At 51.1% G+C, this 14,271-nt stretch overlaps 2 protein-coding genes across 2 annotated transcripts in view; one reads left to right on the top strand and one right to left on the bottom strand.

The window, feature by feature from the left end:
- HERC1 (HECT and RLD domain containing E3 ubiquitin protein ligase family member 1) overlaps positions 1-5,912 on the top strand; it is a 211,431-nt gene extending 205,519 nt beyond the window's left edge. Inside the window, exons 77-78 of the mRNA XM_057488876.1 lie at positions 2,434-2,739; positions 5,273-5,912. Coding sequence (XP_057344859.1) covers positions 2,434-2,739; positions 5,273-5,458 — 492 coding nt within the window. The 3' untranslated portion in view covers positions 5,459-5,912. The remainder of the gene's footprint in view (positions 1-2,433; positions 2,740-5,272) is intronic.
- Positions 5,913-11,349: 5,437 nt separating this feature from the next.
- Positions 11,350-13,998, bottom strand: FBXL22 (F-box and leucine rich repeat protein 22). Its single transcript, XM_036903105.2, has 2 exons — positions 13,489-13,998; positions 11,350-11,913 (listed from the first exon to the last, which is right to left on the bottom strand). The coding sequence occupies exons 1-2, from the start codon at positions 13,989-13,991 to the stop codon at positions 11,568-11,570; spliced, it is 849 nt and encodes a 282-aa protein (XP_036759000.2). The 5' UTR covers positions 13,992-13,998; the 3' UTR covers positions 11,350-11,567.
- Positions 13,999-14,271: the final 273 nt, after the last annotated feature.

Here is a 14,271-nt window from a genome sequence, read left to right as displayed (position 1 = left end):
CATTTTGGGAGGTGCTTGTGAATGTTTGCATTCATCTCCAAACAAGAGCTGACTTGTTACTACCAAATTTTGGTGTATCAGTGACTTGATAATTAATTTTTATCTATATTTCAGCCCCTATTCAGAGTCTTTACAGGCCATTTCTCAGGGTCTCCTCTTTCCATACTCAAGGCCTTAGGTCAGCTCTGAATTGGTCTCTGACTGGATTGAGGCCAAACTCTCACCGTTTTCAGATCCTGCCTTCTCCCTTCTCCTCAGTCCTGTTTGTCTTCATCTCTTACTGCACCCCAACCCAGTGTCACCAGTTCAGCTGCATCATTCGGGGCCCCTGCAAATGAAGCCCCTCGGTGCTAATCTTGCAGTCCCACATAAGTGCCTCTCTCTCCCTCCTGCTGCAGTCAGTCCTTCAAGCCCCAGCTGGGAATGCATCTCCTCTACAGACCAGCTTTCCTCCAATACCTGGAGACATCCTTTCTGTAATTTAGAAATTCTTTGAGATACCATGTGCTTCTATGCTGTGGTCTAGAACTAGGCTGTAGAGTTTGGGTCTTGTTCTTCAATTAGTTTGTAAGACACTGAATGAAGAATGTATTTCATGTGTGTGCGCATGTGTGTGTGTGTGTCTCCTGTGTACTCTTGCCCTATGCTGACATGTGGTAAGCATGTAATAAATGATGAGAGTATGATGAGTGACCACGGAGTTGTTTCCAAAAATGGTTTTTTTGTTTATACAGTCCTTAGTAGCCACTTCAATAATACTTTATTTGCAGAGTATTTTGAGGTCTTCTCGAGAGCTAAACCAGACTGAGGCTGTAGAGTAATTTGAAGTGTATATCCTAGTTCCTTTTTGACACTGGTTTTGCACCAAGTGCAATAAGAAAACTATATCCCTTTGCTTAGTGAGGGTGGGTCTTGTCAACGATATGTTTATACAGCATGGGCCCAGTATTATCTGCAGTTCTTGAATGATTTTAGTCCTCGCCAAATAACTGTCTGAAAATGCAGCAATTGCCCCATCTGCCAGGTGTGGTGCCAGGCACCCTCCTGTGCAATTTTCTCATAGTGACTCTGTGAGACAAGGGTGACTGTCACCATCTCACAGATGAAGGCACTGGGTCCAGAGAAATGCACTGATATGCCCAAGGCAGAGCCAGGATTTCAAACCAGGTTTAACCACGGGGTCCGGGCTCTTCTGGTGCTTCCTCTCAGGGTCGGCTGGCCCACTGTCATCAGCTGTGTTCTGCTCACCCTCACTTGTTCCTTTCTCAGTAATGAGGTCTCTTCCTCTCCCTCTTCCTCCTCGTCCCTCAGAACCCAGTGTTCTTCCCATAGCTACTCTCATAGCTCACCTAGAACCAGCCCCATACCTCAGCCTCATTTCTTTTCAGACAGCCTTTGGTTTGTATTCTACCAGGCATGACAGCTTGTTTTTTGGCAGAGTTTGGCTGGGGTATTCCTTTAACAGCAACCAGGCTGCCCTCCCCGCCAATCCTGTTTCTTAGCCTCGGGCATGACAGTCTTGTACCAGTCACAGCCTTGTACCTTCCCCAAAGCGTGGCTCCCCTACCGGTTCTTGGGCTTGGTTTTGTTTTTTATCATAGATAGTTTTGAGTTGGCCAAGTTTGAAGAAGTGTGTATGAAACACACCTTGAGCAGTGCAGAGCCCGTGTGGAGGCTGAGCCCTGCTGCGGCCCCGGCAGCCCCTGACGGCATTATGCTGAGAGAACAGAAGCAGCTAACTGCCCGGTCACACAGACTTCCAGGCCATTATTCATTTCAAAATCTCATAGTAGTCATGTGAACAGCAATTATTTGCCTTATTTTTAAGATGCAAAAAACTAAAAGAAGTGGTAGAGCTGGGATTCAGAACCCAAGTCCTAGTTAAGCTCTGTGCCCTTCCTACTGCCTTCCTATGAAAGGACTTGGCAGTTTCACGTTTTTATTTGTACTTTTCTTTTTTCTACAACGAGCACAAATAATTTTTACAAACAAAAAAAATGTTCACAAAAGAAAAATATAAATTACAAAAGCGGTAGAAACTAGTCACGTCTTCCAAGAGCTTCTTCGCCTGATGAGGAGACAGAGTATCCCACGCAGCCCAGTCCAACACCAGGCAGCCCGTGTGATTAGGAATATGAGTGAGTGGGGTTGGCATTGGGGAGGTCCCTGATGGGCTGGGCTTTGTGGGGAAGGGAAGGTGGGCTCCTAAATGGACTTGCACTGGGAGCAGAAGGAGTGTATGAGCCCCACAGACAGAAGCTCTAACCACAGGCCAGCAGCATGGGGGAGTGGCCCACTTGTGCCTGGAGCTCTGAGGAAAGGGGAGGGTCTCTGGAGTGAATGAGCAGGCAGGAGGATCCCAGCCCACCTGGGTCCCCCATGGGTGCCCGGTCTCTGTGCACGTGTGGAATGAACAACCTCTCTTGGGAGCAGGTGGCTGCAGTCCGAGAAGGGATGTCCTGGATCGTGCCCGTGCCGCTGCTGTCCCTCCTCACAGCTAAGCAGCTGGAGCAGATGGTGTGCGGGATGCCTGAGATCTCCGTGGAAGTACTGAAGAAGGTGGTGCGGTACCGGGAGGTGGATGAGCAGCACCAGCTGGTGCAGTGGTTCTGGCACACGCTGGAGGAGTTTTCCAATGAGGAGCGGGTACTTTTCATGAGGTTTGTGTCTGGAAGATCTCGACTACCAGCCAACACTGCTGACATTTCTCAGAGATTTCAAATCATGAAGGTTGATAGGGTAAGTAAGCTATTTTTAATCCTTTAGTAATGCTGCCTTTAGTTGCTCCCTGGTTGATTGTATTTTGGGGAAACCAAACTGTGACCATCAAGTAGGCCTGCCAGTTCAGTCTTAATGCTTCAAATTTCTAGATTAGAAACATGACGTAACTTCTGTGGTAAGAGTCCTAAATGGATGTAGATAGCACACTGTAACTGACAACCTTCACTAAGTCTTCCAGTATCTTCCTGAGTGAAAGCTAAGCTGGCAGAGGGGTCTTCGTGTCACATCTGCCTCTTATTTCCTATGTCATTTCATTGTATGATTTGTGTACTGGGACACAGTCTTGTTGTTTATTTTCCTGAAGATGCTAACCATTAACTGGTGCATGTGACATGCAGAGTAGCAGTGCCGTGCTCTGCAGCTGCTTGTGTGGTAATGCATCATCGAGCAGGCAGTGCAGCGTCTGCGGCCCGGGAAAGGCTCCCATAGGCAAGCTCCGGCCCAGCTGCTATTCTGACAAGCGGCTTAAGAACAAAAGGACTTAGAGCCTCATGCTGCTGCCACAGTCGTTTTTCTGAAGCACCCATGTTACCATGCCATGCTCCTCCTTTCAGACTGTTGGGGACCCCTGCATTAACTCCAGGATAAAAGCTGACCCACCTCAGTGGCCTTACAAACCCCCACAGTCTGGCCTCTGCCCTGCTTTCTGATATATCCCCTCTTGATACTTACTATGTTCTGGCCATTATGGGCCTTCTTGTCTTTCTCTCCAGTAGACTGTGCTGTTTAGACTCCCATGACTTTGTGTAAGCTATTCCCTCTGCTTTAGTAAATTTTCCTTCACAACCATTTCCATCTATTTCTGGCAAGAGCTTAGTTATCCTTCAGCCCAACACAGTGTCCCTGCCTCCTGGATGCTTTCCTGTGCCCTCCGACCATTCCTGGGGGCAGACTTAAATCTCCTTCTGTCCACCCCCTGGATATTTGGTATGCCCCTCAAACCCAACATGAGCTTAGAAGTGTCTCTGTGCCTTCTATCACCCCACCTGCACCCCAAGACCTAGGCAGTCCTGCAAGCAGGGCCCGTGAAATTTGCCCAGAAACAGTAAGGAGAGTCGGGCCTCTTCACCCCAGCACCCTTCCCACCAGCGTCAGTAGGCTTCAGTGTCTGCCTTCGTGTGCTCCTCCAGTAACTACTCCTGAAGGTGGCTGCAGCCAAGGCTGTCCCCCGCCACTGCTTCCTGAAGCCGCCACCCGGGCTGCACTCCTGCACCAGGCTTGCTGGAGAGGGCACGCACAGGAAAGGCTATGAAAAGAGCCTCCCATAAATTTTCTGCATGACTTGCCAGAAACTAAATTGTAAATCTGTTTTGTTGCTTCTGAGAGAGGTGCAGAGGAGGAAATCATTTGCTTTTTATTCAGCTCTGGAAAAAATCTTTGCCTCATTTCTGTCCCAGACTACCCCTGCAGTCCCAGGAGTTAATCCACCAGTAATTAATCCCCTGCCTGGGGGTTTTCAGCCTTAAAACTGACCACTTTGGGTCTCTCCTTTGTGACTTTTAGGCCATTTCTCCAGTTTCCAATCAGAGCCACCTGATTCAGTGTCTTTGCTGGTTCAGATTTTCTGCATTCATGCATTCTGCTTAGTCATCTCTGGTTCTGGCATAGTCACGCTTCTGGGCCCTCCACCTTGTACTCATCTGGTATAGGGCTCTGAGGGAGGGGAGGGCTGGCTTCAAGGAGCTGAACAAGGAGAGGGCAAGTTCTTTTTTAAGAACTGATTTTAAAAAGTATAAAAATAATGCGCTATCATTACTCTTATTACAAATAGTTTGGAAAATAGTTGTGTTTGCAGGGAGGGACAGGGATTTACTAGTAGCCATTTACACCTTCCACCTTTGAGTAACTCTTCCCTGTCTTTGCTTCAAGCATACACATTTTACATGATGTATTTAGAGTTTTGTGTTCTGCTTTTTTTCACCTAACAATTTATCCTGAGCACCTTTCTCTTTTGCTGCTAGTCAACATAATCATCAGTTAAATGGATGGACTGGGGTTTAATTCATTGCCCTGTCCTTACCTGAGCTGGGTGCTGCTGTGTGTTGGCAGGTGAGGGGTGCAGACTGCAGTTAGGGCAGGGGGGTGTTCCTTCCATTTCCCTGGCTCTGTTGGGGGAGCTGTATGGCAGCGTCAAGCTTGCACCTTTTGGGTGGGTGGGTCAGCTTTTTGACCACTCTTACTCTGGCAGGTACTTTGTGAAGCATGTTCTCTCAAGTAATCCTGCCAACCAGGGCTTGTTCCCACTTTGCACACGAGCCCTTGGGGGAGTGAGGAGAGGAAGGAAGCATCTTCACCAAAAGCCTGAGGGCCAGCAGACACCAGAGCCCACACTATCCCTGCCTTGGTCCAGCCTCTCCTTCTCCAGTGGGCCGTGCTGTCACGTCCATGGGGCCCATCTTGAGGGCGGGGAGAAGTGCTTTCCTGCGGCGGTGGCGCCACTCGCCTGTGACCCCGATGCTACAGTCACCGCTCCGGGTCTCTCTTTCCACAGCCTTATGACAGCCTGCCTACCTCACAGACCTGCTTCTTCCAGCTGCGGCTGCCCCCCTACTCCAGCCAGCTGGTCATGGCCGAGCGCCTGCGCTATGCCATCAACAACTGCCGCTCGATCGACATGGACAACTATATGCTCTCACGGAACGTGGACAATGCTGAGGGCTCGGACACCGACTACTGACCGCGTGGGCACATGCGCCCTGTTTTTCTCAATGCTCACTTCCTATTTAATGTTGATACACTTTTATGGTAACTACATAGATGTTTTAGGGACATAAACCAACATTATAAACAGTGGCCACATTTAGTTACTCTAAATGTAACAAAAGATTAGATGTTTTTATTTTTCTGTGATTGTACAAAAAAAAAAAGACAAAGTGCTCTCAGTCAGGTTTTTCTCTCCATATTTTTGGTCACTTTTGATAAGTTTGCATGGAACCATTTTGGTGCATTTTTAGTTGGGAATGGTACATTTTTGTAAACCCACCCAGTGAACATGAAATTGTACATTGTGTATAATTGTTCATTAGAAAGAACAGTTTTACATGAATATTCATATATTTATTTTGTTTTAATTTGAATTGCCTGTGCAGGGTTCCTTATGCAAAGAAATAAAGCTAACTCAAGAATCAGAATACAGGCTGCTTTTGTTAACCTCCAGTGGAGCTTCCGACTGAGAGGAAGAGCAGGCTTGCAGGCCAGCCTCACTCTAACAGCTTTCTGACCCACCAGAAACATTCCTTCACACTGAGTGGGCTTTGCCTGGAAGTGCCGTAGCAGAGGGCCTTGTGGTATGGCAGCCTCGGGGGCCGGTAAGCCCCTATTCTTACTGTTCTGCTCTCACATCCTGGGTCTCTCACTCTGTTTCCTCACTCCAGGGCCCTTGGGTCCGCCACTGGGTCCATCCTCTCAGTAGCACCCTTTCTGCCTGCCCAGCTGGCTTAAAGTGTAACACACTAATGGAAGCCTTTCTTGAATAGCCCCAGGACACTAGTATGAGGTGCAGCTCTACTAGGCGAGGAGGAAGCTAACCAAAGTGATGTGGTTCTGACCTTTTCTGTGAAGAGCGGTGATAGAAGGAAAGAGCAGGGCAGGTTACAGTAACAGGCTGTCTCTGCAGGAAGGATGGCCAAGTGGAAGGTGTACAGAAAGGACAGCCATTACTAGTAGGTACTCAGCACTCATGAATGAGTACCCGCGAGAATGAGTGAATGAATGTGTGAATTAGTTTGAGAAGTAACGAGTGGCTTTCATTTCCTTAAGTGACGGGTGGCAGGGAAGTGTGCAGAGAGCTGGGGAAGGAAGGCATTACACCCCTGTTGCTTGAACCCAGCCCTTGAGGCCCCTGGGAGACGTGCTTCTTTGTTCATGTCAGGATGAGAAAGGGCCTGTCTTGAGAGGAGCTGTGAAGGCTGGGGCTGCTGGGAGTGAGTAAGGAGGACAGCAAGGCCTTTGGGTGGCTCATCTCCTTCATCCACAACAAGTTCATGTACAAGCTGCTTCCAATGTACTTCATGAATAAGGTCAAGGCTGACTGCCTGCTCGAATGAGGTGCCAGACAGCCTTGCAGACAGTTGTTTTCTACAAGAAAGTAGAAGTTGTGTGTTTTCAAAGAGAAGTTGGAAGAAAATTATGGTTTTGTTGGCTAAGACGATGTGGTACATGGATCTTTCCCAGTGTGTTTTCAAAGAGAAGTTGGAAGAAAATTATGGTTTTGTTGGCTAAGATGATGTGGTACATGGATCTTTCCCAGTGTGTCTAACAGTATTTTGTATGATGGTAACTTAGTTTTACTGAAAAGAGGCTACAGTTGGAATTGGAGGGAGACACCTCTCTCTCAGGGAGCTTCTGGGTAACCCTGAGGGGTCTGGGCAGAGACAAGCCTTTAATACTTGACATGAGAGCTCAGTCAGTAGCAGCAGCGAAGGGCTCTGGGCAGGTGGCACTCGCTCCAGGGATGGGCCAAGCCTCTGGACCAGGAGGAACTTCCCTTAGAAGAGAAGTCTCTGTGTGCTGCTGAAATCCTGGACAGTACAGCTGAGAGGGTGTATTAGGGCCTTCTGGGCGGATTCCTGGTAACAAGTGGCTCTTCACTCTTGCTGGGCTGCACCAAGGGTGTGCCGAGCTGAAGGATACATCTGCAGTCTTAAGAGATGATTTTAAATCAAACTAATGCCTTGATCTTTGTGAGGCTCTGGCCTCTGCCGCCAGAGTTTGGTCTGGACTGAGGGGCAGGGGCACCCTCAGCAGGCTGATGCTCACGGTTCCAGGTCCTACTGTCAGGCCTGATTCATGGCTTCTCAGGAGGTCTGACCCTGCGAGGAAAATCTGCACAGATGCCTTGGGTCATATGCTTTGCTAGAAACCCATCATCTTTGTGCTCAACTTTTGGAAGGTCTGGGAGAGAGAACTGTGGGTCTCCGATCTGAAGAGCTGCAGTGGGCCTAGTGCTGGTGTTTACTTTCCTAAGTTCACTTTTGGCCCCTGTGGAAGCTTGGGCAGTCAGTATTTTTGTTTGTTGGGCTCATTCAGTTAACAAATGCTTGCAGTTTTGTGACCCTTGAACAGTCAGTCTCGAGAGAATTTGAGCTGCAGCCTTTAAAATTTAAGATTTCCCCAGAGACCCTTGAAAGTGCCGCTTTGTTCTGGGCCTCCCAGCTTTGTGGCTGTTGCTCAGGACTGCTGGCCATGAAACCTGCATCTGGTGAGTGTGGTTTTCAGCAGAAATCAAGTCTTGGGTGTGGAATCCTAGAGCTCGAGGAGTTCCAGAGGAAGGGGTCAGACAGTTTCTGCCCTTTACAGACCAAGAACCCAAGGCCAGGAGAGGAGGAGTGCTGGATCAGCTTCCCTTCAGCATGCTGATGCTGGGGCCAAGGGGCTCAGTCACTCCCCTCCAGACATTCTGCCTGTGCAAAAACAGGCCAGTGTGTCCCGACAGACAATCCTCAGGGCACCTCCCGCCAGCAGGCTCCGCCTCCTAGGGAGCAGTCAGGAGCCCCTGGCCTAGCAGCATGTGGCCCCAGCCTCCTTTGGCACTGAGGTGCCTGTACAGACCAGCCAGCAGCACGTGTTGCTCTCCATGGGGCACTGTCCTGCCTAGTTTGAGGCTCTGCACCCTCTCCCTAAGTTTTCCTCTGTGTGGCCATTGGCTGCTTTGGCCAGACTTAAAGTGAAAAGAGTTAGGAGCTGGTGAAAGCCTGTGGTGTGTTGTAATGAAGGCTATGAGGGCACAGATAACCCCCAAGCCATATCCAGGTGACTCGGGAACACAGGCTCCCATCCCCCCCCTCTGGACACGCCTTGGGCTTCCTGACTCGGCCTTTGCTGACTGTGCCTGCTGAGCTGGAACCTGGGGAGCTCAGGTCAGTCTTCCAAGCTCTGCTCAAAGGCTCTGTCCCCCATCAAGTGTTCCTGGATCACCCCTGTGTTGACCCAGCTTACTTCTTCCCAGTGCCTGGGCCTCATGGCTTCTGCCAGGCACTTGGCTTTTTCCAGCCCCCCACATATATGAAGACACCTTTCCCTGCCCCTACCTCCAGGCACTGTACATTTAGGTATAACCTCATCATGATGTCACAGAGAAGGTACCGGTCATATTTTATAGAAAAAGAAATGGCGGCTCAGGGAGGTCATAACTTGTCAGCAGTTATGGGCAGCAGAGCTGGGAGAGCACCTAAGTAAGGACTCCCCAGCTGCGTGGTTCTGACTGGAGGGTGTCCAATGGGGAGGGCCAGGCTCAGTGCGTGGCCACACCCAGTTAAATGTTAGTTGGACAAAAGAGTCAGTGGATTAGTTAAGTATGCAGTGCACCTTGTTCTATACAAGAGAGAAGAACTTGAAGGTTGTTCTTAGATTAAGCAGGGCACTGTGTTTCATCAGGTGCTTGCTTAGTGCCTGGTGGCAGGAACAGTGACTTTCCAGGGCATTGTGGAGAGCCTTGAGCGTCTGTCGGTGTCTGCCTCTGGGGGTACCTCTCCTGGCCCTTGTCTCAGGAACCCGAAGCTCCCCTGGAGGGGTGGGGCCAAATGAGCCCAAGAAACAAAGTTGGACACAAGTGTCAGCACAGCCCTGTACAGTATACAGGGGTTACTCGGCGTGGAAGGATGAGCCAGCAAACTTAACCTGAAGAGCTTCCATGGGAAAGTGGGTCTCGGGGATGCAAGTCACCCCTCTGAAGCTGAACTTGTGGTGACCTGTGCTTTCCAATCTCAGAATCCTTACAAGAACCCTGGAAGCAAGATTCTCTAGCTATCCCCATACACAGATAAGAAAGCTGAGGTTTGGAGAGGCCTGACCTGCCCTCTGTCAGCGGAGAGCCAGAAACTAAACCAATTTAGGCATCAGGGCCTGCTGGGAATTGGGGCTTATCAGAGATGGTGAAAGCAAAGCCCTGGGGTTTAAGTGGCTCTGTTTTAAACAAACATTTAAATCCCAGGAAGCCTGGGCTTGCTTTCAACATTGTTCACGATAGGGGGAGAAAAGTACAATCCCCACAGGGCTTCTCTCCAGAGTCCAGAACAATGGTGGGTAACCTGGAAGCCTGCATCTCTTAGGCTAGCGGTGGGCCCTCCTATTCCACTGCCGCTGGTGGCCTGAAGAGGCTGGCTGTCCCCACACTGGAATGAAAAGGGGTTATGTTGGGCTGGGGCTCAGTGAAGGGGCCTGCTGGGCAGCAACTGCGGCCTTCAGCAGTCCCTGGAGGGGTGGGGTGGGGTGGAGTGCTGCTTGTCTGCCCACAGGTTCTGCCTAGAAAAACTTAAGGCCTCTGGGCCGTACTTGCATATCATCTCTGCTGGGGGCAGGCTGGGCTGAGCATCTTCGGCTCTGCACTCACTCTGCTTCAGCAACACGGACCCCCTCTCTGTTCCCCTAACACCAGCCCTGCTCCTAGCCTGGGGCCTTTGCCCTGGCTCTCTCTTCTTCCTGGAATATTTTCCTCCCCATGGAAGGCTGTTCACCGGCCTCCCTCCTTTCATATACTAAAGGCCACCTCCTCAATGAGGCTTACATTTGTCAACCCATTTTAAGTTGTTTCCCCCTTCCTCAACCCTTGCCAGCAACTCCCAGAGCCCCTTACTCTGTACTTTCCTCCCAGTACTTACTACCTTCTTATATGCCAGTTACTGCTTCTTCATCCGCCCCAGAACATAAGCTCCATGAGAACAGAATTTGTCCTTTTTCCTCTGTTTTCCCAGCATTTGGAACCTGTGAATAGGGATCAAGAGCCCTTTTCACAAAGATGAACACGTGGCCCCAGGTAGGTAAAGGTCGTTGGTTACAGCTGGTGATGGGTGGAGCCAGAGGAGGGTGGGTATAGCCCACCACTCCACAGTCCCAAAGATTTCCCCGATTTCCCCATGTACCTGGGACCAGGAAGCTGAGTAGCAGAGCTTTTACTTTGGTGGCTAAAAGTGAGACATCAGTGATTAAGGCCCTGATTTGAAGTCCCGGCGTGTGCACACTTTCAGGATATCCAGCAGGTAAAAATTCTAACTTCCCATAAGTTTATTATGGTTTCATTATCAAAGGATTTAACTGAGCTTGCTGCTTTTGTTTTCAAATATACTTTGGGTTTTTAAAATGATTTTCTTCTATATGCAAAAGGATAACTATGCAGTTTAAGAATCAAAAAATAATTTTCTATAAGGGCATATGCAATCACTCCTAGCAATGCATCTGCCTGAGGAAAGGAGCAGGCTGGTGTGTACGTGGAGAAAAGCTACAGGTGGGCACCGGAGGCAGGGGAGCCTTGGCATCTGCCGCCAGGCCACGCTAGGAGCCTCCTCTCGGGGTGGCGGGGTCCAAGCGTACTGCGGTGACCGGGGTCCTCCCCTCGCAACTCCGACAGAGGCCACTTTACGAAAGGAACCTGTGCTCGCGCTGCAGGCCCCAAACGGCACTGCGAGCGCTAATGGTCGACCGCTGGGGTCATACGCCCCGAGCGCCCCCGGCAAGATGGGGTTAGATACCCCTAGTGACAGTCGCAGTCCCCGTGGATGGGGTAAGCGCCTTCTGCTCCCTCACGGAGGCAGACCCGCAGAGAAAGGTGCTGTTTAGCTAGAACCACCGGAGTGTTTTCCAAGCATCCATCCGGTCGTTTAATCGTGCATTCGTCCTATGTATAAAATAGTAATGTGAGGTAGGCTTTAAGGATCCCCATTTTGCAAACGGGGAAACCGAGGCTCATAAGATGTGGCGACAGCCTGGGAGTTGCTGGGAGTTAGGGTTCGCAGCCAAGCTGCTCCTTCGGCCTGGAACCTCGCGCCAGGTGTCCCTCCCGCCGCCCGGGCCTAGAGCGGTAGCAGCTTGCGAAGGGCTGTGCCGGGCGCCGACGGGCCGCGCGGGGGCTGGTCGGGGATCATGGTCGCGCTGTGCTCAGCGTGCAGGGCCAGGCGCGGGCAAGCAGCGCGCAGGCGGCACAGGCCGGCCGCGCTCACGTTGCGGCAGAAGTCCACGTGCAGCGTCTGCAGCGCAAGTCCGTGCGCCGCCACGGCCGCCAGCGTGCGATTGGTGACGCGCGCGCAGTTCTCCAGGCGCAGCGCGCGCAGGCGCGGGCAGCAGCATAGCAGGCGCGCCAGGCAGTCGTCGGTGACGTGGCCGCAGCCGGACAGCGTGACGGTTGCCAGGTTAGGGCACCTGCAGAAACAACGCGGAGACCGCGGGCCACGGCCGAGAGGATGCTGTTAGCGCCTGCCCCGCCGTGGAGCTCCCCGGTCGAGGAGGCCCCCTAACAGCCAGGGAGGCGGGGCAGGGCTCCGCGCCCATTTATAGAGGAGGAAATGGGCCCAGCGAGTTTAAGGAACTTGCCAGCAATGAAGCAACAAGGTTGACAGAGTTTAAATATTTGGGCTGGGGACACATGGTGGGACAGTAGCGGAATTGGGTGTCTCAGCACGGAAACCTACCAAACTTTTCGCTCTTTGTGATGCCAGGCCCCCTTGGTGCACCTGGACAGTGGCCTGGGGCGTTCGCACCACACCTCGCCGGCTTGGGGAATTAAACCTGGTTCTCTCAGAGCAAGAAGGGAGTAACTTCAGGGAAGTTCACTGTTTGTCTCCAACCCTCGCCCTCCACATTTCACTCTCCAGTCTGATTTCGGGACCTTGTGAAACCCATCCAGATCACCTGGTCCCAGTAGAGCCCAGCCAACTCCATCTTCTGTTTTCTTACTACTACCTTGAAAAAAGAAAGGGGGCGGGGGCCACTACACTATTTTCTTCCATTCTGTTGTGCTGCCAGTTAAGAGCAGCTGCTAAACCTGGGCGGCAGCAAACTGGCTGAGCCTAGTTTGTTAGTAACCAAGGGGCTGTTCCTCAAACGCAGGCCAGGACTGCTGAAGATCAGTAAGAGCCTGGCTGGGGAAGTCTGTGACCTGTATGGGCTGCTCTCCGCAGGAGGTTGTGGCGATGCAGGGAGCTTTGCCTGTGGTTCAGCCTCTGCCTGCAATAGGGTATAGTTAGGACATATTTATACCAAAAAATTATTCTATCTGAAATTCAAATTTAACTGGGTGTCTTGAATTTTTGCTAAAATCTGGCCATTCTAGATTGTTGGACCAGTCATGAAACCTCTCAGAGTTCTGGTTTGCTCATTTGAAAAACTAGGCTAAAGCAGTCTCCTTCCTGCCAGGGGTACTGTGAAGACTAGGAAGTTTGTAATGAGGAAACTGTAATTACTGATCATCACCCCCATTCCCCGAGTCTGGCATCTGGCCTGGTTCATCTAACCCAGAACACTCCATCCAGCTCACCTTCCCTGGCTGCATTTCACAGGCCTTGGGGTTCGCTTGCTAGTATAAGAATGGAATTGCGAGCTGATTGCTGAATCTAGGAACTTTACCGAAGGCCTAACCTTGAAAACTCAGGCCCAGCTTGACCCACCCAGAACTTAATGGCTGCCAGGGAGGACAGCTGCCGAAGGACAGGGACAGCTGAAGCCCAGTTCTTGCTCACTGCAGCAGCAGCAGCTCTGGGACCTGTGAAGCTAAGAGGTGGATGGGCATTTGTTTCCCCTGTGATTTAACCCATTATCTGGGGCCTCTGCTGTGGACAGGCCTGGAGGGTCCGCTGTGGACCTAGCCTGAGGCTCCCCAAGGCGGAGACATCTTGGTCTTGTAATTTGCTGTTCCCTGCCAGCCCACCCCACCCCACCCCGAAGCCTCACAGAGCCCTGGATGCCAGCAAAGCCAGCACTGCTCAAGAGGCAGCCTACCTGTCGCACACCTGGAGGAGGAAATCATTGACCAGGCTCTCGTGCCGGCTGCAGATGCTCCTCTGGAAGGCGCTCTTGAGCCAGTCCTCAATGCTACACACCTGCACGCGGCTGGAGTACCAGCAGATGGAGAGGCTTCTGAGCGCTGGGCTCAGGAAGAAGTTGTCCTTCTTGAGTTCAATGAGGGACCGAAAGTGCAACAGGGGCCAGAGTGCAGGGTCCTGAAACACATCCTGGAGCTGGAGGCAGGTCCTGGCGAGGTTCTTCCTGCTGTCCTTGTCCAAGAAGGAGAAGAGGTGCAGCAGACACTCCCGGTTGAGGTGGGTGATGTGCATGGTGTGCAGCGGCCACACTGAGTGTGACTGGAGTCCGGGGACCTGACCTACCTCCTGCCTCTCTTCCCCAGCTCTGGGCTGGTGGACATATATGGTTGAGGAATGATGTTTATTTTTGGCTAACAACTGGTGCTGAGGCTCTGGGCTGGGGGGGCAGGATCCAGGCATACATGCAGGGTCTGGGGTTCAGTTTATGTACAGAGGAACTGAAAATCCTGGCAGAAGAGCAGCCTATTGAAGTTAAATAGTTTCCTTAAAAGGGATTTCTTTTCCTATTAGCTGACAATTGTTTCACACAGAGCTGCTCTGGTTTGGCTGTTCCTGAGGCATTTTCTTTCCAGGTAGCTGGCCAGACCACCTTTGTCTAGGCTTGCAGTCTCTACTCACAGGGAGGAACTCTAATTATAAAATAGTATCTGTGTTTATTTTGAAGTACATCAATCTGAGT

The sequence above is a fragment of the Manis pentadactyla genome, chromosome 11 (genome assembly GCF_030020395.1).
Source record: "Manis pentadactyla isolate mManPen7 chromosome 11, mManPen7.hap1, whole genome shotgun sequence".
NCBI lineage: Eukaryota > Metazoa > Chordata > Mammalia > Pholidota > Manidae > Manis > Manis pentadactyla.
The sequence above is the reverse complement of the archived record's forward strand: the minus strand, read 5'-3'. Positions and strand labels throughout refer to the sequence as shown.